Source organism: Acartia tonsa, chromosome 4 (genome assembly GCF_053477335.1).
Source record: "Acartia tonsa isolate MP-2025a chromosome 4, ASM5347733v1, whole genome shotgun sequence".
NCBI classification, from domain to species: Eukaryota; Metazoa; Arthropoda; class Copepoda; order Calanoida; family Acartiidae; genus Acartia; species Acartia tonsa.
In genome coordinates this window covers 3,279,552-3,307,331 of record NC_137263.1, presented here as the reverse complement: position 1 = coordinate 3,307,331, position 27,780 = coordinate 3,279,552, and the positions used below count along the sequence as shown (strand labels likewise).

The 27,780-nt window shown below is 32.3% G+C and overlaps 1 protein-coding gene across 1 annotated transcript; it reads left to right on the top strand.

Annotated features, from left to right (window-relative positions):
- Positions 1 to 1,524: 1,524 nt before the first annotated feature.
- LOC145315698 (uncharacterized) lies at positions 1,525 to 20,060 on the top strand. The gene is made up of 17 exons (XM_080155725.1): positions 1,525 to 1,897; positions 2,307 to 2,370; positions 2,540 to 2,607; positions 7,305 to 7,434; positions 8,356 to 8,488; positions 9,380 to 9,412; positions 9,827 to 9,885; positions 10,422 to 10,503; positions 11,307 to 11,424; positions 11,549 to 11,660; positions 11,816 to 11,892; positions 12,541 to 12,592; positions 12,771 to 12,839; positions 13,075 to 13,121; positions 16,649 to 16,733; positions 17,349 to 17,445; positions 19,886 to 20,060. The coding sequence occupies exons 1-17, from the start codon at positions 1,566 to 1,568 to the stop codon at positions 20,044 to 20,046; spliced, it is 1,719 nt and encodes a 572-aa protein (XP_080011851.1). The 5' UTR covers positions 1,525 to 1,565; the 3' UTR covers positions 20,047 to 20,060.
- The last annotated feature ends 7,720 nt before the right edge of the window (positions 20,061 to 27,780 follow it).

The following is a 27,780-nucleotide window of genomic DNA, read 5'->3' as shown; positions in this document are numbered from 1 at the left end:
CCCCTCCATTATGACTGGTATTTAATCTGAAATAACTGTTTTTTCTTCACTAAATTAAAGTAATAGTAATTTTTCACATTATATTATAAACAGCTTTACGCAGATATTAAATTGAAAAATCATAAGATTAAATTCAGTTTTGTTAGCCCCAGATAAGTCATGATGAAAATAATTTTCCCTATCGTAAAAGTTTTTGTTGGATGATTGAAAAATTAGCGCTTCGCGCCCTTACATTCCATATTTTTAAACAAATCCTAATGTACTAAGTTTTTTCTATTAAAAACTTTTCCTCAAATTACAATAGACTAAAACCACTATAACATGTCAATTAAAAGTAAATCTTTTTAACACAAAAAGATTTAAATCTAAAATTTATCCCAGGTTCACTTTATTTGCAATGGATATATTATTAATTGGATCATACACCAGATTTTCTTGTTCTCTAATAAAGTGAAACTCGTCAAAGAACATTTACCCCTTCCAACCACCTTACCCAATCTCGATGAACGAGCTGAGACAAACCCCAAACTGTCCAGTTTTGAGCAAGACTCTTCAAAAGAGATGGGAGAAAAGGGAAGAGATTTTCTTCCCCCTTCCCTTTTTAGATGACGTCACTGGAATCGTCTTGCTCAAAACTGGACAGTTTGGGGTTTGTCCTAGCTGACCATTAAACGAAAAATTTTCTCCTATTTTCTCTTGCATATTTAAATGAATATGAAAGAAATATTAAGTTATTAGTTGACCTAATTTGAGTAATTTTTCTTCTTTCTTAAGAACTAAGACAAATATCCTATTACATAAAGTAGTAAGGTTTTTTTTGTCTGAAGCTTAAGACTTTGATAACTACTAACCTAATTGAGATATCTCTTTTAAGGAAGCTTTACCTAGTTCCCGGGATGGTTTTAGCCCCCTTTGAAGAAAGAGTTCCTAGATGCTAGGAGCGCAGCTGCTAGTTTTTAATACAGTTTTAACATACTAGCGGCTTCGCCCCTAGCCTCTAGGGGCTTTGTCCCAAGAGGTTTGATCAACCTAATTTTTTGTATTTTAGATATAAAAAGAAAAAGTAAAAAAAAATTTTTGGGGGGGAGGGGGTATTTTTCATTTTTTGGGGGGGTTAGGGGTTTCCCACCCCCCAAGAAAATAGCTTAAAACCATCACAGGACCAGTAGGTATATTCCCTGAAGAGTAGAGCCCAATCGGTTCAGTGGTTACTGAGATCTTAAGCTTCAGACGGACAGACAGACGGACAGACGGACAGACAGACAGACAGACAGACATCGTTCTACTTTGTATTATAGATAGAAGTTTTGCATCACATCTTCATTGCATTTTTACAAAAATATATTATTATAAATTTTAAGGTGCACCTGCAGCCGCCAGCAAAAATGGATTCTCAGTGATTTTATCAATTATTTTAATTTCATACTTATTGTAATTAACAAACAATTTATTTCCAATGATAATTTTGAAAAAAAAAAGAAAAATATTTAAAAGATTTTTCTTGAATTTTGCATTTTCAGATAAAATTATTTGAACAAATAGCAAAGAAGTGAAAATATTTGACAATGAAAGCAAATACAAATTTTCTGTCATTTTTGGAAGTGTGCTTGTGTTGTTTGTTCCTGGTTGGAAAATGCACATTACAACGAGTGTTGCTGATTAGTTTGACATTGGTTGGAAAATGTACAATACAGAAAGTGTTGATGAGTATTTTGTCACTGTTTAGAAAATGCACAACGCAGAGCATGTTGCTTAGTAGTTTGTTCCTCTTTGGAAAATGCACAGTACAAAAAGTATTACTGAGTAGTTTGTTACTTGTTGGAAACGTCACTGGACAAATGAGATTAGCCTGGCCTACACCCATGAATTATCCACTTGATAATATACCTGCTTCAATGTAAGTTTATAGTAAAATAACACTCTATAAGTTATTTAGTTAATCTAAAAAAAACCTCATAATGTTTAGCGGATGCTGCGCAAAATGGTACAAAAAAATGACGTCATATGATAAAATAACCAATAAGAGGCGAGTATATATTTTACCATTGGTCAATTACAATGTATACTGACATCTCATTGGACAACTTTATAGTATGACGTCATTTTTTTTGAACCATTTTACGCAGCATCTGTTTAGCGTATAAGCTTGTTATGAAACACTGAATAGTTTTAAAATGGTTAAAAGTTAATAATGTTTCAAATGTGCAAAAATTTGTTATATTACAAGATGGGGGGGGGGGGGGGTGGGAGTATTGATGGTTAGGCATTTCATATTTGTAAATATTAAATTCAAATTTACATTTTAGATTTCCAAATTATTGTAATAAATCGAGCAGGGCAGAGGTCATAACAAATCTCAAACCAGGGTTGGTGAGTTTCTATACATTTCTTATATACTTAGACTTTTTAAATCTAAAAAATAGAAATCTGTACATCCTTTTTAAAAGTAACAGGATCTCTCCCTTACCCAAGGTACTCCTAGAGGCCATTAGGGGCACTTAATTCTTAATTATTATTCTTATTTTTTTTTATATTTTAGAATAACATTTACATAGAGACCACATATACACCAATAAAATACCCCGAGCTTCAAATATCTATAACTGGGTAGGTTGTATATTTAGTTTTGTAGCATAGCTACCTTATATGTAAGGCAATGTTTGTCCGTATGCCATTGTTTATTGGCGAACCTTTGCTGTGTAAACCTCTGATCTTTGGCTTCAAAAGAAGAATATCAACATCCATAAGATTAAGGAAAGCACAAAAAAATCATGGAATGGACAAAGTGAGTTATATTGCAGATGTTCAGTTAACAGTTCATAGAAATCTTTTTAAAAATTTCAGCTGTATCTCTTCAATAGCAGCCGAGAAAATCATATTTCGCCCATTGCGTTATGGACTGACTACGGAGGTGGATTTTTAAAAAAGAAATAGAAATACAAAAATCGCTGGTGAGGCAAATTTGTGTGTGAATAATCCTCAAAAATCGCATAAAAAATCTACAAAAAATTAAATAAAATATTAAAAGGATTATTAACATAAGATTTTGTTTAGCTATTGTAGATTTTTAATGTGATTTTGAAGGATTCAATTTTGCCTGACCAGTGAGCAGCGATCCTAATTTTTTAAAAAAGAATCTACCTCGGGACGGTCAGACAAAGCGAATTACAGTTAGCATGCAAAGTTTGAAATCGATGGGACAATTTTAACCGCTACGGATGGACGGACGACCCAGCACTAAAAATAGAAAAGCCTCGCTTTTAAATGTCCCAAATTATGATATTACTAAACATAACTATTTTTATCTAAAATAAATAATAATATAAATCCTATGACAAATATAAATTATCATTCATGTTGTTCTAGTAGCGTACGTAGCTACTTGATAGCTAGGGTATTTCCGTACGTCCGTAAGTACGATGATAAAAGAAATTCAAGAGAAGTAAATGCCATTTCTTGTTTACTGACAAATTTTAATGTAATATAGTTTATTGTGAGTTTAATATATTGAAAACATTTTTCCATGGATCAGGGGAAAAGACAAAGATTGATAAATTGATGTATATTTCCGACTATGATAAACAGAATTTTCCCCTAAGTTCATTTAAATTTTAAAAGATTCTTCTAGTTTTAAATAAGATTTAAAAGAGTCTCCTAAAGTTTTAAGGCGAATGGATGAGAAAATGTGTTTTTAAAACTTTCGTTACCAATATAATTTTCAGTCCATTGTTCGCTCGCTCTCTGCATTTTTAAAAGCGAAGCTTTTCTATAATTAGGATCAGTCCGTCCGTCCGTAACGGTTAGCTTTTTTCGCTAATTAAGGCATGTTAGAATTGTCCTATCGATTTCAAACTTTGCATGGTGATTTTTGTATTAGTTAGGTACGATTTGGAAATCGTAGCAACTCTATAATCATTACCAGAATGTCTGTACGTCCATTTTAATGTGATGATTTTTTTACTTTTTTAACAACAAATTTTTATGAGATCAAATAAGCCGATTGATGTGATTTTTTGTATACAAATTCCTGGGACTACAAAGTACAATTTTATAAGCGAAGCAACTCTATAATCATGTCCTAAAAATGTAAGTATGTCCATAAACATTATTCAGTATCAAGCAGTTTTTCAACAAATTTACTTACAATTTTGCTTCGATTCTTATTCTGATTATTCAGTTCTGACACTATACATGTGTTAATGTCTGTTTGTCCTACCGTTTCAGTGCTTCGCTTTTATGGATGTTGTCATCCTTGTTAACTGATTCATTGACATTAATTAGATTATACAAAATCTTGAAAACTGATCTAATGATAGTCTATGCAATAAATGAAAAGATTGAATAGCCTTATTATTGCTGCGCTACTTATAAAAAAAAATATATCCTTGTTTGTTTACTTTTGGTTTAGATAGGTATACTCGTATACAAACCCAGGGAGGGAGGTGTGTTTTGTGAAAATTGGAACCTGTTTACCCTTAGAATTTCAATCAATAGTTTAATTACTAGTTATTTATTCTGGCATCAAATAAGAGGAGTTTTACATTTAAATCTTGTATTTCAAGTACATATAATAAACAATAAAAAAATCATAGATTAATTTTCAGCTGGTATCTCATGTAGCTTAACACGTGATTAAAAATATACGGGTATCAACACCCAAAGTTTTTATAAACAGGCTCTCTTATTTGTTTGCCCATAAACTTTGAGTAATGTTATGTTATTGAATCCTGATTGGTGCTCAAACTTTTTAACAAATAATTCTATTATACAGAAGGAGTTTTTTTTAACAATTGGAGATGTCCATCAATTTATTACCCTTTGTCTTATCCCTTAAGATCCCTGTACAAACCTTACAAAACTTGTATATTTATATATTTAGCTTCAAGCAAGGCACGGATGTTTTATCTACAATAAAAACTATTTTTACTTTAACTTTTAAGATTTTTCTCAACAATAGAATTATAATTAATTGGATATTGCATCAGATTTTCTGCTGCTCTAATAATTTGTACTTCCAGCTTTCTAATATAATGATACCTCAAATCCACCCTTTTCTATCTCACCTCCTGCTGGAATAAAGTACTGACCAATAAATGAGGACCATTTCGATCCCCTGTCATAATATCCACGTTTATTATATACATTATTTTAAAATTCCTATATTAACAATCAGAGCTATCCTTTATAGAGATATGTACGAAAACACCTTAAGCATAGAAGAGTTTTGCATTATAAAAAAAAACATAGGGGTAAAATACTTTTTCTTTGGATTAAATATCCCTTCCTTTTTTGAATAAAAAAAGTCAATAAATCACTGGATACTGCAATATTTGTTACCCTATAAATCTTTTACACTTTGTCAACAACCCTTTCAGTTTCTGTATATTTTACATGAATGGATTTATTATTACTTGGATTTTGCATCAGATTATCATGTACTTTCATAAAGTGATCCTCGCAGATGGCTAAAATACCGTTAACCCCCATCAATCCCCTTCTTCCTACTGGATGAACAAACTGACCAGACAGGTCCAAAATAAATTGTCGACAATATTTCTCCTGTCATTATATCCACGTATATTCTACATTGTATAAGTTTCTATATATAACATGGAGAATCTTATTTTTAGTAGTACTTTAACCAGGGATCTAAAGGGATAAGACAATGGCCGATGAATTGATTCACATCCCCAATTGTGATTCTCAAGATTACCCTTTCTGTAGATTACAAAAATTTGGTTGAAACGTTTTGATACTCAACTTTATAAACCAATCAAAATTCAATAAAAGTCCACAAAGTTGTTAATACAACCAAAAAGAAAACGTTATTTAAAACCTTGGGGACTAGTGTAATTAACAGCCCATTGTCCCCGTCCTTCCTGACTTTAACTTTGTCTGTCCGTCCGTCCGTCCGTAACGATTTGGAGTATAATTTTTTAAAGGTACCCATTTCTTAAGATCAAGCACTTTTTTGTTAAGTCGGTCATTCTACAAAACATATTTTACATAACGGTATCGAGATTTTCGGCCTTCTTTTGTTTTATCGTAACTTCTCTTTCTTTTAATTTTTTTTATGGCCGCTAAACATTTGCTCTATTATTGTTAAACCTACATAAGTAAACCTCAGAGCATAGACGTCCAAGGGGGGGTGGGCAAAGTGGCGATTACCCCCCCCCCCCATTTAAAATTTACCCCTACCCTAGGGAAGCCGTAGGCACCCCCAACCATTAAGGAGGGGGTATTTACCCCCCCCCCCAAACAATTTTGGGGGGGTAAATATAAAATATAAAAATAAAAAATCTCTAACAAAAAAAATTTTTGCGCACTTCGCGCGCATTTTTAATACTAAATATTTAATAAAATTTAAATTACCCCCCCCAAAAATTTTATCCCGGGGGTAAATTTTGGGGGGGGGGTAAACAAAATTTATCCCTGCCAACAGATTTCAGGGGGCTAATCACCCCCCCCCCCAAGCAAATTTTACCCCTGGGGTAAAAATTTTGGGGGGGGTGAAAAAAATTTGCGGCGCCATTTTACCCACCCAAAAGCGAATTACCCCCCCCTTAAAAAATTTTTACCCCCCCCAAAATAAAAAGCTTGGACGTCTATGCCTCAGAGATCTTACTGGACAATAAAGACAATTAACTAATTTCACATCCGAGTTATGGTCTTTTTTAGATTAAAATAATTGGTGCAAAAGTTTGCAAAATCTATTAAGATTTCATGAAAGTGCCCAAAGTTTATTAGTCAACGTATTAGGGAGCATGTTTATAAAACTTTGGGTACTAATATAATTTACAGTCCAAGGTCCTCTACCTCCCTACTGATTATTTCGCCATTCATTCCATTGCATTGTACAAGGTTTTTAAAAAAAGTTAGTAGACCCTACACTTTTAATTTTAGTTTTAAAAAGAAAGAGCTATATACCTTCCTCGCTGTTATAAAGAACAATATCGGTTCAGTGGTTAGCGAGATTCCTTGCTATACACAGACTGACAATCATACAGACAGGCTAACACACAGACAGACACCATTTCACTTTTATAAAAGGATATTTTGTTATCATTTGCAAAGCGTTGCAACTCTATGTCTATTTTATCAATGGATATAGGATATACGTGGATATATTGACAGGGGAAAATTTGTTGTAAATTTAACTTGCTAATATGGACCTCATTTATTATTGGTTCATCCAATCGGATGGGATGGATGTATCGTTATTTAAGCCAGATGTTAGTTTCACTTTATCAGAGTATATAAAAATCTGGTACAACATCCAAGTAATAATATATCGATTATTCTAGTTCAGATGGCTACATATACTGGCTGAGTGGACAAGGAAAAGGAGATACAATGGTGATGAAGAATAATAAAGTTCAAGTCACAATCCCACCAATCAAATGTGACGCCTGTGTTCTCAAAGTTTTATCACCAGTAAATATTTTATAACAACGGATATATTATTACTTGGATGTTACACCAGATTTTCATGTTCTCTAATAAAATAAAACTCCAGCTAACGATCCAATCCCCTTTACCTCATCCTCTCCCATTCTACTGTATGAAGGAACTGATCAATACATAAGTTCCATGTTAGCAACCTAAATTGACGATTATTTTTCCCTTGTCATAATATCCACGTATATTCTATAATCATTTCTCAAGTAAATATTTTATAGCAATGATAATCTATGATTAGGGTATGTTCATAGTTCAGTCTTCCGTAAATTAAAGTAAAGCAATAGATAGTGCATGTGCTATATGTAAGAACCTAGTAAAAGTGTCTGACTCTGATTATGAAGTAAAAATATTAGCCAATGAGAGGCCACTATGAATTTTACCATTGGTCAATTACAGTGTATACTGGCCTCTCATTGGCTAATTTTTTTACGTCATAATCAGAGTCAGACACTTTTACTAGGTTCATATGTAACTATGTCTACAGGGCGGGGACCGATTTTGTATTGAGTTTTTGAAATCAGCTAATAGTGCAAGACGAGTCCCTACAAAAGAACAGAAAGCAAATTGCTAGCAGACGAAAATGGTCACTACCACTTGAGTCAGAATTAAAACTATAAAAAATATATTGCCCTAAACTAAAAAATTTACCAGAAATATTGTTTTATGACTCTAATTTTAGTTATGACAGGGGAAAATTTGTCGTCAATTTAGCTTCCTAATATGCACATCATTTATTGGTAGTTTTTTCATTCACTTGGCGACTCAATATGTACTAATATAGTATAGCGAGCATCACTTTATTAGAGTACATGAAAATCTGGCGCATCATCGAATTGATACTTCGATTTTTATATGATATAATTTATGGATGTATTTATCCTTGTCTTTTGCTAGATGGATGATTACCTATTGCAATCGTGTGCAGTTGTATCAATAGATCCCGGTAATACAACAACAACAGATCCTGGTAATAGCAATACAACAACAACAACAACAACTTCATGTTACAATAATGCAACTATGGAAGGTAATTTTGGTGTGGCGCTTTTTAACTGTACGCAATTTTTGAGTATAACCAAAAAATTCTAAAATTGGAAAAAAGAAGTGTTGTTCAACCTATATACTCTAATAGAATAGAAATGAATATAGAATACGTAAATACATATATTTACAGGCAAAAATTTGTCGTCAATTTAGGTTTCTAAAATTGTCCTCATTTATTAGTCAGTTTATTCATCCAGTAGAAGGGACTGAGATGGGATAAAGGGGGTGGAACTGGTGCAACATCCAAGTAATAATATATTGTTTTCTATAGAGATGTTACGCACCTAAAAATCTAAATCTTTACTTTCCGTTATTAACTTTTTTGGTTTTAATTAAGTCTTCATTCTTTATGTTCTGAGATTAAGATTTTTTTTCATAATATTTATTAAGTCTGAATAAATGAATGGCTGGGAAAATAATGTACTTAAGAAGGCGGATGTGTGTATGTATAAAATATTTTTGTCAAATATTTTATCAAAAACCACAACATTATTTATTATCCTGTGGCCTGTTTTTAGTTAGAGGGCGAAGTCAACCCTTCTAAAAGAAATAAATTCATTCGACTCTCGCCTTTTTTTAGAGCTACGCCACATTATATTAGGGAGCTAAACAAATTAAACAAACTTAAAATCATGGTTCATTTCTGAAATAATTTTCCGGTATGGCTTTAGATCGATTAATATCCGCTGGATTAGAAACAGTTATTAGCAATACTGAAAATCATGTAAAGCGTCGTCGGAAAGCTGTCTATAATACGATGCGATAAATAACTAAATAATTGCCGTCTAAACATTACATTTACGGAATATGGATTAAGATTTTCTATATTATTACTATATTCCAGTTTAATGTTTTTTTCATTTAATTAATTTAGGTGGAGTTTGTAAGTGTTCAGATCCTTGGCAAGGTATTCAGGAACATATTATCCTAGTTCGGATTCGAATCCGGTCTATATCCACTGGAATAGAACTCGGTTTTCAGTCACACTGATAAATTATGTATAGCATCGTAATACAGACATTTTTCCACGAATATTGAAATATAAATTAAAAACTAAAACCAGTTTGGTAGCCCGGGATTTCGATATCTTTGATCTAACAAAACTTGTGGTAATCTTATAATTTTTAATAATTATATTCGCAGAAACCTATCTATAATACGATGCGATAAAAACTATTATTATGAACTAGAGTAAAATGATGTTTTCTTGTTTGAATATCATCTAAGTTCTCGTAAACTGGAGGAACTTCAGTGGTTCATGAAAGTTTTTAGGCTTCTTAAAAGTTTTTTTTCCAGAAATAACTAATTATTATTTTTTAAGGTGATTTCTGTGAAATCAAAAAAGCTTGTGATATAAACGACGAACAGTCATGCTCCAAGGTACAGTAACTTTTTTGGCCTGCAAAGTCCAAACTCTGTTTTTTCTTGCTAGTAATCAAACCGTTTCTAAATATAAAACAATTTCGAGTATGGCTTCGAAAACGATTAACATCCGCTTTATTAAACTGTTTCTCACTAAAAAATCATGTATAGCATTGTATTACAGAAAATTTTCCACGAATATTAAAACAAAAAATCATAAAATTAAAACCAGTTTTGATATCCGCGGAAAACTGTCTCTATAATACGATGCGATAAATAACTATTAAGACGTAACTAAAGATGCTTCAAAGAATTTTAAAACTCACCTTTTGAGTTTTTTTGGTGGTAGTTGAGTATCTCCTGTATTAATTAAAAACGATACAAGGAAGTGAAACACGCTTCCCTGAAGTGGTTTTTTTACATTTAAATTCTTATTATATTCTAATTAATAAAACTAACAGCCTGAAATTTAATAATCCACAATATGCAAGTTGCTTTGAAAATTGAAATCATGCTTTTGTAATATATCATCCTTGTTTTATTTACTTTTCTAGAGTGGCGGGGATTGTATTGAGTTGAAAGAAATAAGTAAAAATATTGGATCCTATGGATGCTCTTGTAAGCCGAGCAGAACAGGTAGTTTTATCAGGATTTGGCAGCCGCGACTAAGCCTCAGATTGAAAACCATTTGGATGTTTTGAAAAACATTTTTGAAAGAGCGATCGCTAAGGTTAGACTTCAAGAAATTTTTAAAATGTTAATTTCACTGAGACTTACAGGCGGCTACCGAGCTTTTATTTTCATCTTTTCATATGTTCTTTTCCAAAACTGTTACAAAAGTGAAAAGTAAGACTGATGAAATCTTTACGTGAAGTTTTATATTAACTCTAAGCATTTAAGGTTTAAGCACAGTTATGTCATTGTCTGTCTGTCTAGTATGATCCACGAAGAAAGGAACATTGGGTTTATTACAGTAGTCACTTATATCTTATAATAACGTTTTCTTATTCGTTGGCTTAATAACCTTGGGGACTTTTTATGATTTTTGATTGGTTGGTTCATTTTGTTGAGTGTCCAAACGTTTCAACCACTAATTGTAATCAACAGAACAGATGGGGTAATTTTGTGTATTATCATTGGGGATGCTATCAATTCATCGGCAATTGCCTTACCCCTTTAAATCCCTGTTGTTATCAATCTTTTTATTAATTTTCTTATGTTTTTTTCTTTCAAAAATGTTTTCAAAAAAGTATTGGGAGAAGGGGGGTAATTTTTATGGTAGGGAGGGTGTTGATACCCTCCCCCAAAATAGTTATAAACCTTCCCAGGAACTAAGAGAAGCTAAACTGTACCTTCGTTACAGACAGATGGACACAGATCCAGCTACTCTTATATAAGGATGGGCAACACTACAAATACATTTTAATGTTTAATTTTAGGTTCTAATTGTGGACGTTCATCTGATGTTTGGCCAAAAGACAAAGCTAATCAATTCAATGAAAATGATTTTAAAATCATAAAGCTTAATTTTGATGACAAGATCTATTGGAATATTAGGTAACAAGCGGCTGCGCCCCTATTTTTTAGGTACTCTTTACTTTTGAATGGCAGAAAAATAGCCTAAAACCACACACAGACTTAAATGCTTCGCCTTGATTTTGAATATTTTTTGCTTGTTTAGAAGTTCAGATGAAGTAGAAATAATTTTAAAGCTGAAAGTTAGAGAGAATGAAAAAACAACTTGGATGGCTGTGGGTTGGAAACCATGGAATTTGAACCAGGATTGTTTAAAGGTAAACGTTGGCATCCTTGATTACAATTACAATAGCAGCAAACCTTTGTATATGATAAATACCAATCGATATATTTTTACTTGGAAATTGCACCAGATTTTCATGTACTCTGATAAAGTAATGCTTGCAGCTGGCTAAAATAACATTCTTTTAAGATTGTTGGAGACAAGTTGGAAGGAAAATGGAAAGATAACCATCCAATGGCTTGCGCGGATATGGTCGTTGGAAAATGGTCAGGTTTCAGTAGCAAAGCTACTCTATAATTCAATTTGTATCTCCCTTCTTCCTTCTGTCCGTCAGTCCCTTTAGTCAGTCTGCCGTTCAAGAAGAAAGGGTAAATTAGATAGTATATTATATTAGTTTCCAAAGATTTATTGATACCCTTTCTGATTATTTGGCTTCAAACCTTAAATTTTGTTGGTTGCTCCAAACTAACAGTGTTCAAAGTTTTAAACCTATAATTATAGTCCACAGAAGAGTTTATTTTGTTTATCATGTTTGGGAAAGTATTACAATTCAATTGCAAACAATGTAGCTATGGGAATGTGTGTTTAAATGATTTATTCAACTAACAGAAGAAATCATACATATAATATTAAAAAAAAACTGAATATTTTTTCTTAAAATCAGATGATAGTAGGTAAAGGGTTGGCAGTTACACAAAATAAACATTAATAAACTAACATACTAAGCTAACATCACAAATAAGATAAAAATGTTTCATTTAGTTTGATGTTTAAGTTTCAGTTTGTTAGATTTGATAGGTTTGATAGACAGCAAGTGAAACTTGGAACCCTCCAACTCCATTCATCTAAACTGCTTGCTGTCGTACAAACTTTACTAACTTTTGTGTTTTAATCAAAATTTTACATGTTTCAAGGAGTGAGGAGATAAAAGAATTCCAAATTGGAAATAAAGTTAAGAAAATATCAGTAAGTTTTTTCTCTAAAATTTTTTATTTGCAAAAGATTATTAAAGATATATTTAATACCTATATTTGTGACAATGTTTATTTCACAGAAACCGCCAATCCTAAATATTTACAATTATTCTCCCTTTCATGGATGGGCTCGACCATGTGACACAGATATTCAATTGTAATTTTTATAGATTGTAACAAGCTATGTAAAAGATTATTACAGTTACTATAAAGGTTCACCTTTGTCGGATACAGCATGGGTAAGTTAGAGTTTAAATTTTTTATCCTATTATATAAATATATAATATATATAATTTAAATATGTTTGGTTTTCTTTTTAAAGAAAGTGTTTTTTATATTTTTCAAAGGATCATCTTGGGGCTTCACTGTAGGTGTGCTGGCCTAATAACTTAAAACCTTTATCCTAATACTTTATAAAATAGAATTGATCATGAACAGAACTATTTTTGTTTCCAATCTTTGAAATTACCTCAGGGTGGCACAGATGATTTGACTGGAGCAAATATGTGGAATGAACCAGTGTAAGTTAAATTTATGCAGGGATATAGTCATAATTGGCAATTAACGAAATTTAGAGTTCCTTTAATAGTTAAAAGATATTCATGTATATATTTACAGGGGAAAATTTGTAGTCAATTTTGCTTGCTAATATGGACCTCATTCATTTGTCAGTTTGCTCATCCAGTAGGACGAAAGGGGATGGAGTAAAGGGGGTGGAGGGGAGATATCATTATTTAGCCAGTTGTGAGCATAACATTAAAGTCTAGTGCAACATCCAAGTAATAATATAAATAGATTGATCTAGTTCTAAAGTGTTCAAAACAAGATTAATCTAGAAAAGTTACTACAGTTTAGCTAAAGCATATTTTTCCTAAATTTGGATAATCAGAAAAAAGTGAGGGCTCAACATTTAGTAGCTAATTCTTAAAATTGTCAGTAATCATCAGCAAATTGCCCTAGTACCAAAAGTGTTAAAAATTAGCCAAAATAATAAATACTAAAACACAACAAAAAGAATGAATTTTAGACCCATTATACAATCTCTGTATCCCAGGAATTTAGTACCCAATATAACCTAACCTATCCTAAAGTAAATAACAAACAAACAAAACACTAATCCCTTCACCCCTCTTGCTTTAGATTTATTTCAAAATGAGAGGAAGAGGGTTTAAATGACTATAGGCTAGGGAAACCACAATATCAATTAACTAGTGGCTGCAGCCCTGGCATCAGGGGGTTCTATTTTCGAAGAGGTATGAAAGCCTAAAACCATACCATAAAATAGAACTCAATCAGATCAGGGGCGTCCAAGCTTTTTTTTTTGGGGGGGGTAAAAAATTTTAGGGGGGGGGGTAAAATGGCGCGCGAAGCGCGCCGAAATTTTTTTTACCCCCCCCAAAATTTTTACCCCGGGGGTAAAATTTGATTGGGGGGGGTAATTACCCCCCCTAAAGTCTGTTGGGGGGGGTAAATACCCCCCCCAAATCTGTTGGGGGGGTAATTACCCCCCCCAAACTAATTTACCCCGGGGGTAAAATTTTTTGGGGGGGTAATTTAATTATGTAAAAAAAGCACCTACCTAATCTATTAAGTTAATAAGTACTATCTTATAACATAAAGTAGTAAGTAAGGTTTATTTGACTATAGCTTCAGATTTCATTACTTTTAATACTGAGTTCTCCTTTTTAGGAAATCTTCACATAGATCCCATGATGGTTCCACACTATTATAGGTCAATCCTTTGAGTGGTTATAGGCTATTTTTCTCTTCCCTTTTTACCCTTTAGAAAACACGAGTTCTTAGATGCTAAGGGCGCCACTACTATTCAAATATATAGTAGTATCTCATTCTTTAGAACATAAAAATACAATAATTAACTCACTAACCAATGAACCAATATGATTTTACTTAAAAGTGAAGCGTCTTATAGGTCCTGGTAAGTTTTATAACTAGTTTTGAGACACCCTGACATCCTCCCAAAAGAAATCGCCTATAGAAATTCTTTTTCATTATTTAATGAAATATTTAATTTAGTTAGGTATCTATTTTATGGAATCTTCAGTGCTTTACAATTACATCATAGATCCCCGGGATGGTTTTAGCCCTTATAAAGGCCCAAGCAAATAAAACATGATCAAACTATTAAATTTTTTGTTATCATGGTTAAGAACTGTTTTAACTGGTTGGACAGTAAAATTTTTTTTTAAGAACATTCAATTTGGGGGGGGTAAATACCCCCCCCAAAAATTTTTTTTTAAAGAACATTTATTTTGGGGGGGGTAATTACCCCCCCCAAAATGGTTTGGGGGGGTAAATACCCCCCCCAAAATGGTTTGGGGGGGTAAATACCCCCCCCAAAATCGTTGGGGGTGCCTACGGCACCCCCAAGGAGGGGGTAATTTTTTTTTGGGGGGGGTATTGTTCACAAAATTTTGGGGGTGCCTACGGCACCCCCAAAATCGTTTGGGGGTGCCAAATGGCCCATTACCCCCCCCCTTGGACGCCTATGAATCAGATGTTCATGAAATCTTAAGCTTCAGACAAAAAATACTTTATAGGATTGCACATTTCAATGTTGATTTTTTTTGCAGATTCCCTAATGAACGATAATTTTTTTTCACTTTATATATTTTTATTCTTTTCTCTCACTCTATTTCTTACAAAATCTCTTTGCCTTCCTTTCCGCCTGATTATTGTAAACTTGTTGCGCTACTTATTAAAAAAAATGTCCTTGTTTATAATAAGAAATTCTTAAATTTCTTTTATTCAACGGCTAAAATAATATGAAAGATAACCCTTTCTAAAGATTACAACGCATTGCCTATAATTCTATTCCTAACGTATCTTAGATTTAGAATCTTAAAATAGAATATTTAATTAAATCATAATTAATAAATCTCGTCGCCAAAGGGCTAAATTTTTCCACCTAACAAATAAAAATTTAGTTTAAATCTTTGCGGCTAGGTGTTCCAGTACTCTTAAAAAAAACCTATCTGTACCATCAAAACAAAACTTTAAATAACAGAATTTTTTTTAATCTACAAAACATTTTGTTTTTTGTTTATATTGTGTTTAGGTTTTATACTTTATTTTCAAAGTTATTGAAACTGACATATCCTTTACAGATTTTATAATTTAAATTTATCTTTCTTATCTTCAATTTGGATTCCCTTGTTCAAAATTTGTTGTTCTTCATATTTTTAGGAATCTTATGATTCTATCATTGTAGATTAAATTTGGGTACACCCCAAGAAGACTGTAAGAGTACTTGAGATGGGGTAGAGAATTTAACCACCCTTCCCCTTTCAAATTTAAGAGTTGAGATGGGTTTTTGAAAGATGAATGCCGCGTTTTTTGATTGATTGATTGACTAGACAGAGTATACAACTATTTATTTAATTATTTCGCTGTTGATGGTACGACCTTCATAGAAGAAAAACAAATTATCTTCAATCCATTTTTGCTGCATATCAATTTATGCATCTTTTTAGAGCTGTGTTAGACATTATACAAATGGCTAAAATAATAATTTAAAATTTTGAATTCTTATGTTGTATATTCTGTTAAAATCGTACGGGGCATTGATCTTCAAGATCAAATAACGTTTTTAACAGAGTATACAACTTAAGAATTCAAAATTTTTAAATTATTATTTTAGCCATTTGTATAATGTCTAATACAGATCTAAAAAGATGCATTAATAAATATGCAGCGAAAATGGATTTAAGTTGTATTAGACATTATACAAATGGCTAAAATAATAATTTTAAAATTTGAATTCTTAAGTTGTATACTATGTGTTGAAATCCATCGTCTTCGTTCAATCAATCAATGTCTAAAAAATGTCGAAAAAACGCGGCATTTTTAAAACCCCATCTCCGGGAATCTTATTTTTATAGAGGTGATGTTTCTTGGGAGAGTATTAGTGGCCTCTTCCATAACCTTCCCGGGACCTATATAAAGGAGAACTTTATCGGTTGAGCGAGAACTTTTAGAACACACAGACCGACATCCTGTTACTTTTATATATGTTTTTTTTTAATTTTAGTTCTGGAGATAAGAAGAAACTGTTTCTATATTTAAGATTTGTAAAGAAGTATAACAGTAATGATAAATTTGATCATCCATTTAAGGTAATATATATTTCCAGTATGGCTTCAAAACCGATTCATATCCGCTGGATTAGAACCGGTTCTCTGTCATACTAAAAAATTAATTATAGCATCGTAATACAGTTAATTTTTTCATAAATTTTAAATTAAAATCATGAAATTAATATAAGTTTTGTTTTAATATTTATATTTTTAATTTTTATATCCGTGGAAAGATGTCTATAATATGATGCGGTAAATAACTATTATTAAATTGTATCATAGACAGTTTTCTGTTGATAGTAAAATGATAAATTATAGGATTGATTCTAAAAGCCCTTGTCAACATTTTCCTTTTGATTTTTTTTACATACGTACAAACCCTAATTATAGCACAATAAGTAACGTTGTTTCTCCCTCTTGTTGTGTGTGTGTGGATATGTGTAAAACCACTATGCAATTACGCAACAAATGACATATTTCAGGTTGACAATATGATCCTCTAGGCCCGAGGTTGTACTAACACTAAAGACGGACGTACAGACCCTAATTATAGAAAACTTCGCTTCAGGTTGACAACATGATCCTGTGGGCTCGAGGTTGTACTAACACTAAAGACGGACGTGCAGACCCTAATTATAGAAAACTTCGCTTCAGGTTGACAACATGATCCTGTGGGCTCGAGGTTGTACTAATACAGACTTTCCCTTTTACCATTCAAACTTTGGAACATGTAGAGGCGTCGTTTACATAGGTAATTTTTTAGTAGCGGCGCTACGAACACAGTAATAGTGTCTGACTGATTATGACGTAACAAAAAAAAATTAGCCAATGAGAGGCCGTTATTGACCAATGGTAAAATTTATAGTGGCCTCTCATTGGCTAATTTTTTTGTTACGTCATAATCAGTCAGACACTATTAATGTGTTCCGGCGCTACTCTATAATTAGAAATACACGTCGGTGTGTCCTTAATGTATTATTACTTGGATGTTAAATTAGATTATCATGTACTATAATAAAGTGAAACTTGTAGCTAGCTAAAATAAAGACCCTCGCTATCCCCCCCCCCCTTCCCTCAAGATAAACGAACTGACCAATACATAGTGTCTATGTTAGCAACCTAAATTGAAGAAAAATAGCCACGTATGTTCTGTATCCATTTGTGTAATAGCGGCGCTACTCAACAATTCGATATGTCAGTCTGTAAATCCTTAAATCTGTATGACTTTTTTGGCTTCTATTTAAAAATAAAGACGTTTTTTAGTGAAGGTTCCTTATAAGACTAAGCATCCTTTATATAATTTCCTTCGTCTGTTAGTCTGACAAAAATGTATACATATTAAAACATATATATCAGTGGTTTTATGATATTTTGTATATTTAGTTTTGAATTTGACTTATGACCATTGAACAATAACATCTCATCTTTACATCACTTTGTCCGTTTGTCCGACCATGATTTTTTTTTACTTCGTCACTAATGTATGTTGTTATCCTTATTTTCTATTTCAATTCCTTTTTTGTTAGTTTTTTTTATTTATTTGGAAATTTCATTTGTTGAGTAGAAAATCTCCTTCAAAAGTTAATTAAAATGTTTTATGTACATTTCTTTAATGATATTTCAAGTATATTTTATAACAAGAACTAAAAACAACATAGATAGAAAAAAAATCTTAATAATGGACGTACGGACTTTCTGGTATCGATTATAGAGTTGCTGCGCTTTCTAACTCGTACCTAACTGTTACAGGAATCATCATACAAAATTTGAAATCGATAAGATAATTCTAACATAGTTAAATTAGCGAAAAGATCTAACCGTTACGGACGGACCGACCCTAATTAGAAAAGCTTCGCTTTTAAAAATAAAAAGAAACATTCACCTATAAGGAGTTAAAACTAAATCACACTTATGGATTATTCAAGAGCACTTAAATTATTAATATTTTATTTATTATTTTTATATTGTACATTCAAAATATGTAATATATTTTTAGTAGCGAAGCTACTCTATAATTTGAAATGTCCGTCTGTCCGTCTGTCTTAGTTTGGGGGAAACGTGATTTTCTCGGCTCCTATAAAAGATAAAAGGCTGATATTTTTTGACAACATTCCCATTATTAAGGAGCCCAATTAACTATTAAACATCAATGGCGGTCGAACCGCTTTTTAGCAGGTTTTAGGCTATTTTAGTATTTTTCACATTTTTCTTCATAACTTTGGTGTTTATGATGCAATTTCGAAATTTTTTTTAGTTTTATATATCAAAATAAAATTTCCTGTCATTTAAAGAAAACAACTATGACGGCCAGACTGCCTTTAAGCAGGATTTAGGCTATTTTTGTATTTTTCACATTTTTATCCATACCTTTAGTGTTTATGATCCGATTTCCAAAATTTTTTCAGTTATAGATATCAAAATTAAATTTCCTGTCTTTTCAAGAAAACAAAAATAGCGGGCAACTGCCTTTTTGCAGGTTTTGGCTATTTTTATATTTTTCACATTTTTCCTCATATCTTTGGTGTTTATGGTCTGATTTCAAAATTAAATTTCCCGTTGTTTTGAGCATCCAGTATGTAATTTACCGTCAGTCTGTAAGTCATAGTAATGATATATAAGTATTAAAAAATTAAAAACAAATGTTGAAAAGGTTTCGTGATTTTTCCCCAATATACATGTTTTTGACAACTAATCTTTAAATTCTTTGTACATAATTTTTGTGCTTCACTACTTATGGATGTTGTCATCTTGTTTAAATAAGGATAATTATGTCCAGAAGTAACAAAAATGAAAAAAAATGTTACAAAAAAATAACTGCAGGATCATATGTCCTTACCCTGTGGGCCTTGTACCTAACCTAACACAATTTTTGACAACACAAAGTCCAATTTAGTATTGTTACTAAGTTTTCAGCCGACATTTATCCTGTTAGCAGTGTAGATGCTGTGGTCACAGCCGCTGGAAAGTCAACTTTGCAGCTAAATATTAGAAAACAATATTTGTAGTCTTCTTTATATAAGCAGATGTAAAAGCTGTAAAAAATAATGATTGTTTTTTATCGCATCGTATTATTGACAGCTTTCCGCGGATATTGAAATGAAAAATCAAATGATTTTTTTAATATGGCTGAGAACCGGTTCTAATCCAGCGGATATTTTTCGGTTTGGAAGCCATACTGGAAATATATTTAGATCCACCACCGCCAGTAACTTGGAACCCCAGATCAACACCACCACCAACCACGACAACATCAACAACTGCTGTTGTTGGTAACACAACTGCAACTTCAAGTGCCCAACAAAATATGGTCTCTTGTTATTATTTTATTTTTATCATTTTTGTTCTGAAATAAAAGCATTTATTATGGATTTATTATTACTTGGATCTTACACCAGACTTTCATGTACTCTAATATAGTGAAACACACAGCGAGCTAAATAAAAATTCCCCCCCTTCCACCAACTTTACCCAATCCCCTTCTTTCCTACTGGATAAACGAACTGACCAATAATTGAGTTCCATGTTAGCAAGCCTAAATTGGCGACAATTTTTCCCTCCCATAATATCCACGTATATTCTACATCCATTCTTAAGTTAACGCTCAAAAATTGTGTAGTCACTTTTAGCTAGTATAATGATAGTACATACTTTTTAACCTCTACCTACCAAAATTATAAAAAATTACGCATTTTTAGTAGCGATGCTACTCTATAATTCTAAATTCTTAAGCTAAACACAGACAGACATCCTATTACTTTTACATAAATATAGGGGAATAGTCCCTTTCGTAAAATCGCCCCATTAGGGGCGATTAGTCGTATTTTTAAATGGCTTTTTATAGGTTATTTTAGGTTAGGTTAGGTTATATTGGGTTAGGTGATTGCCCCACAAGGTTAGGTAATTGGCCCAGCAGGGTTAGAGCCCCCCGAAGGGGCTAGAAATAGGAGAAAAGCTACAGTAAACAATACGAAGAATCGCCCCATAAGGTGCGATGTTACGAAAGGGACTATACCCAAATATAGCTTGGTTTTCATATAATTACAGTGTTTGGGCATGATTCATTCATTTCCTTCAAAACCTACTGCGAAACTTTAAACAACATATGTCCTTGTTTTCAAATGTTTTCTTTCTTGCGATGACAAATAGTCTTTTTGGTTGTTGTATCAATTTCCCATTTTATTAAGACAGAGTCATCAACACCCCTCCCTCACCTTTAAAAAAAAACAAGGATGACAACATCCATAAAAGCGAAGCACTGAAATGGTAGGACAAACGGACATTAACTCTTGAGTTAAAACTTAATTATCATAATATAAATTTATAAATGTCAAAGCAAAATTGTAAGTAAATTTGTTGAAAAACTGCTTGATACAGGATAATTTTTATGGATATACTTACGTTTTTAGGACTTCATTATAGAGTTGCTTCGCTTATTATATTTTACTTTGTTGTTCCAGGAATCAATATACCAAAAATCAGACCAATCCGATGATTAGATCACATAAAAATTTGTTGTTAAAAAAGTAAAAAAATCAACATGTTTAAAATGAACGTACGGACATTTTGGTAATGATTATAGAGTTGCTACACTTTCTAAATCGTACCTAACTACTAAAGGAATCACCATGCAAAATTTGAAATCGATAGGACAATTCTAACATGCCTAAATTAACGGAAAAAGCTATCCGTTACGGACGTACAGGCGGACCGACCCTAATTATAGAAAAGCTTCGCTTTTAAAAAGATTATGTTTATAAAACTGTGGTGTATATTTTTAATTTAAAATCTGTGTATTTTCAAGGGGGGGGGGGGGAATTATAATCTAAATGATGAAAATGAAATGATTTTTATTTTTTCCCCAACAACTTTTGTAAACATCAAAATGGTCATTTTTTACCTAGTCATTGGTTAGTCAACTGTGATTTATATTGTGGATAACATGTACTTGTGAAATTATAGTTATTTATCATATTATAACAGCTTTCCGCGGAGAGTAAACTAAAAATTACAAGATCAATTCCAGTTTTGTTAGCCCTGAGAAATCGAAGGACCAGGCTATAAACTTGTATTAATATTATGATTTTCATTTTATTAATCGTAGAAAATAATCTTTATACCGATACTATACATGAATTTTTAGTATGGCTTAGAACCGACTCTAATACAGCGGATATTAATCGGTTTGAAACCAATACTGAAATAAATTTTGGGATGAAAGTAGATGAATAATGTAAACTTTTATCAAGTTATCTTCTATCTGTTGAAAAAGGCAATTTTTCTGCTATTATTCTTTCCAACCCTGTCATACTAGAGATGTTAAAAGTACGTTCTCGGACCATAAACAGGCGCAACCTATGACCAATAACATGCACACACTTCCAGACAAAGGTCATACAATCAAAGGGTTGGTTGTTGTCTGTTGGGTAACACAATACCAATCGGGCGAATGTACGCTTTATGACGCTTTATGACAAGTTCGAAGGTGCGTGGAGAGGGCTAGAACCTGAAGTGACATCCGCCTCCGAGAGGTAATTGCTGGTAACTCTGTTAATAAAAATGGATTTATTATATTTATGTGCTCTAATAAAGTGAAACTCGTAGCGGGCTAAAAGAACGATACCCCCACACATCCCCCTTTACTTCACCCCCCCCCCCTTACATAATACACGAACTGTCCAATAAACGAGGTCTTATTAACAAGCTAAATTCACGAAAAATTTTCCTTTGTCAAACTATCCACATATATCCTATATCAATGAAGAATATGGAAAAACAAGGAGGAGGAAAACCAAAACAGCTAGCAAGAGTAACGATAATATATATTACAAAAGTTTTTGTTTATTGTTTCTATCACGTGACACGAGCCGCGCCTTTAAACAAAATTATGACTGCGAGTAAGTGTGGATTTTTGTTGGAGTCCTTTAAAAAAAATTAGTGTCGCTGAAGAATTTGTGTTAAATCCTCCAAAAATCGCATAAAAAATCTTCAAAAATTAAATAAAATCATGAAAGGGTCATTAATATAATTTCTGTAGGATTTTCTATGTGATTTTGGAGGATTTTTTACAAAAACAATTTTGTCTCAGCAGCGAGCAGCGACCCTAATTTTTTTTTTAAAGAATCCACCTCTGGTTTCTTTATATTTTTACTATTCTTTTATTTGAACCCTTCGACAGCTTTCAATTTATATTTATTCTCACGTGGGTGTATTCGTTATCTTAATGCCATGCCAAGCAAGGCCAACCCACTAACTGTCGGCGTCCTTGTAACAAACACAAGACTTGTAGATTAACTTTGCTTCACTGAAAATACGACAGCAGCGGCGGCCTCGAAAATTGTTAAATATTTAATGTTGGCATACATTCTATTGTGCAGAGGCTAGTATATAATTGACCTTGTCCGTACCTTCATTTGCTTGGATATTAGATTTATATACATCTAAAACCAACTAATTACAGAACGTGTTAATGAAAATGTGGGTATCACGTTAATTTACAGTCCAATGTCTCCTCTCTCTTTTACTATATGTCATTAAATAAAAGTGTCAATGGCTGATATAATATTATCAGATAATTAAAAAAGTCTGAATAAAAGATACATCGACAATAGTGTGTTAACTTAAAGGGGGTGTCAACGCCCCTCTATATCGAGAAATTAAAAGAGTTCAAACCCCCTTAGAAATTTCTTTGCATTTCACTAAAATTATAGATTATTTCATTGCAGCACAAAATAAAAATAGTATACTCTTTTAATTGGCTCTATTTTACCCTTTACAGTTGCTCTGAAGACAATGTTTATCATTATCCTTGTTTAAAAATAAAGGTAAAAATAAAATTTATGGTAAACTTTAGTTCAGTGAAAGTTCTACATTCTTACGTGAAAGAAAGCAAGTTATAACACAAACCAACTATGAACTAGCTACCTTTTATAAAGTTTATCCTATGCATCCTTATTTAGGATTAAACCAAGGGATAAGACAATGGACGATACATCCCAAATTATGACAAAAAAATCCCTTTACGGTAGATTTAAATTATTTGTTTGACATTGCTAGTTTGAAGGAACTAATTAGAATTTTATAAAAGGGCCCAACGTTTTTAAGCCTACAATAAAAACTTCCTCTCTCATCGTATTAGTGTTTTTTATCTGTAGCTAAAGATTTCAATCTATAATACAAAGTAGAACGATGTCTGTCTGTTTGTTTGTCTGTTTGTCTGTGTGTCTGTTTGTTTGTAGCGAAGGATCTCGCTAACCGCTGAACCGATCGGGTTCTCCTTTACAGGGTAGCTTCTCATAGGTCCCGGGAAGGTTTATAACTATTTTCTTGGGGGGTGGGACACCCCCAACCCCCCCAAAAAATTAAAAATACCCCCCCGAAAAAAAAAAATTTTCTTTTTAAAACTAAAATTAAAATAGTGGGGTCGACTACCCCCCCCCCCCCCATAAAAAAAGTTCCCCCCCTCCGAAGAAATTTTTTTTATATTTATTTTTAAAAATCTAAATTACGAAAAATTGGTTTGATCAAACCTCTTGGGGCAAAGCCCCTAGAGGCTAGGGGCGAAGCCGCTAGTAACTAATAAAGCGGTTAAGTTCTCCATTTTAGAAGAGCAAGTTTCATTTATGTTTCGGGATGGTTTTAGGCTATTTTAGTTGGAAAATATATATACTAGAATTACCAAGAAACATCACGTGAATAAAATTATTTCATATATGTCCTTATTCCTAGCCGCGCCTCACTTTATTCAATGGACACACACACACACACACAATAACGCGCGCGCGGGCCTGTGCGCGCACGCAACGTAACAAGAGCACATGACGCAACAGAATGGTAGATGAACTAAAACTGCACACAACGTTACATAGTACGTCAATTTTTTTACTTAGATTATGAAAGTCAGCTTTTAAATGAATTTAAATTAGTCAAAAAAACGCTATTAATAGCTTTTTGAAATGACTTATTGGCGAAGGATTACCTAAAGTATTATTAATGCTTTAATTGTCCTTCAAATAAAATAAAAAATGTATATTTATGTATAAAACAAATGAAAAAAGTATTTAGGAAAAATATAAATTTAAAAGGACAGTATCTGGCCATTTTATAGTTGTGTTATCGACAATAACATTATTCTACAGTCTTCTATTGATATGATAACAGCACAAAAGTTTACATTATAGTTTCTATATGAAAATAATTTGTAAAACAAATAAGCTTGTCAGACTTTCAGAGTAGCTTCGCTACTAAAAACTAAAAAAAATAAGTGTAAAGGGATAGAGGGGAAATTGGGCTGTTTATTACACAAGTCCTCGAAATTTTATTGACGTTTCTTATTAGCTGGCATAACAACTTTGGGGACTTATATTAAATTGAAGTTCAGTGTTTAAACGTTTCTACCACTTATTTTAATCTACAGAAATTGGTAATTTTGTGTATCATAATTGGGGATGGTACATCAATTAATCGGCCATTGTATTATCCCTTTAGATCTATAAATATACCTAAAATTTCTCATAAAGATAAAATAAGCTGTCTTTTTGAAAATAAAAAGTGAAAAAATCTACGAAACAACAACATCTCTATCACACAACACAAGACAACAACCGTAGACTCAACAACAACAACTGCGGTGCCATGGACACAGTTAGAGAGCATATATATAGTGATTAAGTCTATCAGCTGTTTTTCGGCCATATAAGTGATCATATAAATTATTTATATTTGAAGTTTAAAGCTTTTGTTAAGTGATTTGGAAAAAATTTAAGTTAGTATATTAATATATATTGGTTTTAATATATGAATAGTGAGGTAGTTTGGTATACCATAGTTAAAATGTTAACATTGACTGTAACCATAATAATGACACTATTAGATAATATATTGTAGATATAATATTTAGTAGTAAAGTATTGCTAATGGATAATCAAATTGTGAATATAGATATAGTAAAAATTTGCTAAATTAACGCAATTTAATCGTTATAAACGATTTTAATTGTATATCAACACAAAGTTTCTTGGTTTATCAGGGTTAGCAAACACCATGAGAATCATTTGATATGTTTTCGTTAAACAATCCTTAAATGTAAGTAACAGTATGTCTGTGAGTCTGGCTGTCTGTTTGTAAAAAAAAGGATCTCGCTAACCGCCATTATTTAAGCTAGTTGATTCAGATGAATGTATACTTACAAATTTTAGAGTAGTTGCGATGATTCTAGAACTTAAAAGGGGGAGTTTTTCTTAAAAACCATTTATACCACCTTGGGATATAGAATATACGTGGATATTATGACAGGGAAAAATTTTGGATTAGTTAGGTTGTTAAGATGGAACTCATTTATTGGTCAGTTTGTTAATCCAGTATAATGGAGGGGGAGGGTATCGTTATTTTAGTTTAACTTTATTAGAAAATATGAAAATCTGGTGTAACTGTAATAATAAAAATATTTTACCACTAAAACTGGATTACTTGTGAAATTGTTTTTACAAATGTAAATGTTGATCAGGGATGTAGGCATAAGACAGTGAACAAGAAATTATATGCATGTCAATATTATATCAAATAATAGCGGCTTTTTCCCCAAGAGGTAATTAAAAAAAATATTAAGAACTTCTGGGGCTGCAACCATTAATTTTAAATTATGTTTAAATTAATTGCCTAAAAAAATGGGGGGGGATTTTTTTTGTTTTTGGGGGGTTGTGGTTGTCCCACCCCCCAATAAAATAGCCACAGGACCAAAATGTATATTCCCTGAAAAGAATAGAATCCAATCGGTTCAGTGGTTACCGAGGTCTTAAGGGACGGACAGACAGACAGACAAACATAAAGTTACTTTGTATTATATATAGCCTTTTTTACATGATATACATATATTGGGACAACTTACAAAATGATATGTCAATTATATTTAATGTAATATAGTCTACATAATGAATACAAGATATACGTGGATATATTGACAGGGGAAATTTGTCTTCAATCTAGCATGCTAATATAGACCTAATTTATTAGTCAGTTCGTTCATCCAGTAGGAGGGAAGGGTACTTGGTAATGGGGGTGGTTAATTAAGCTCTATACAAATCAACAAAAACTATAGCTAAAAAGCTGATAATATGCTAGCCTGTAATTAAAATATATTTTTACTTATAATCTTTCAAAGACTATTTTTGACCTATATCTTTATTCCTGCTCCTTTGTCCCATCTTATGATACCAAAATATGATGATTAGTATATTGTGATGTATCACAGTGATTAGCTGATAAAAAGGATATAGACAGTTTTAGACAGTTTTCCGTGGAAATTAAAATGAAAAATTAAATATTAAAACTAGTTTTGTTAGCCCTGATGGGCCAAAGGCTCGGGCTAACAAAAACCGGTATTGATTTTATGATTTATATTTTGATATTCGTGGAAAATTGTGTGTAATACGATGTTTTTTTGTGATTTTTCAGTATGGCTAAGAACCAGGTCTAATCCAGCGGATATTAATCGGTTGGTTTCGAAGCCACGCTGGAAATAAAAATATTTGATATTTTTGAAATTTAGGCTTTTCTATATTTTTCTCGTATTCATTCGAATCCGGCGGAAAAAAAAACTATGTCTAGCATCGTATTATATCCAGCTTTCTACGAATATAAAAATGTACAATCATAAGATTAAAACAAGTTTTTTAGCCGGTGCCTTCGGCACCTCGGGGCTAAAAAAATAGTTTTAATCTCATAGTTGTAAATTCTATATCCGCGGAAAGCCGTTTATAATACGATGCGAGAAATAACTATTAAATGTGTCATTTTTATGAATTACTATACATTTCTCGCACTTGTTTAAATATCTTATAGTTTTACTCTTTACCTTATTAGGGCTAGAGTTTTTTTTTCTGAAGACAATTTTTGTGAACCTATGCAAGCCATGATGTATACTCACGGTTTCTTGTTCGACGATAATTTTCACCCCCAATTACGAGAAACAAAATTTCTCTTTCTGTAGATAAGAAATTATTCGTGGAATAGTTTTGACACTCTTATTTGTACCAACCAATCAGGATTTCAGTAAAGTCCCCAAGGTGCATAGGTTAATTAATGAGGTAAT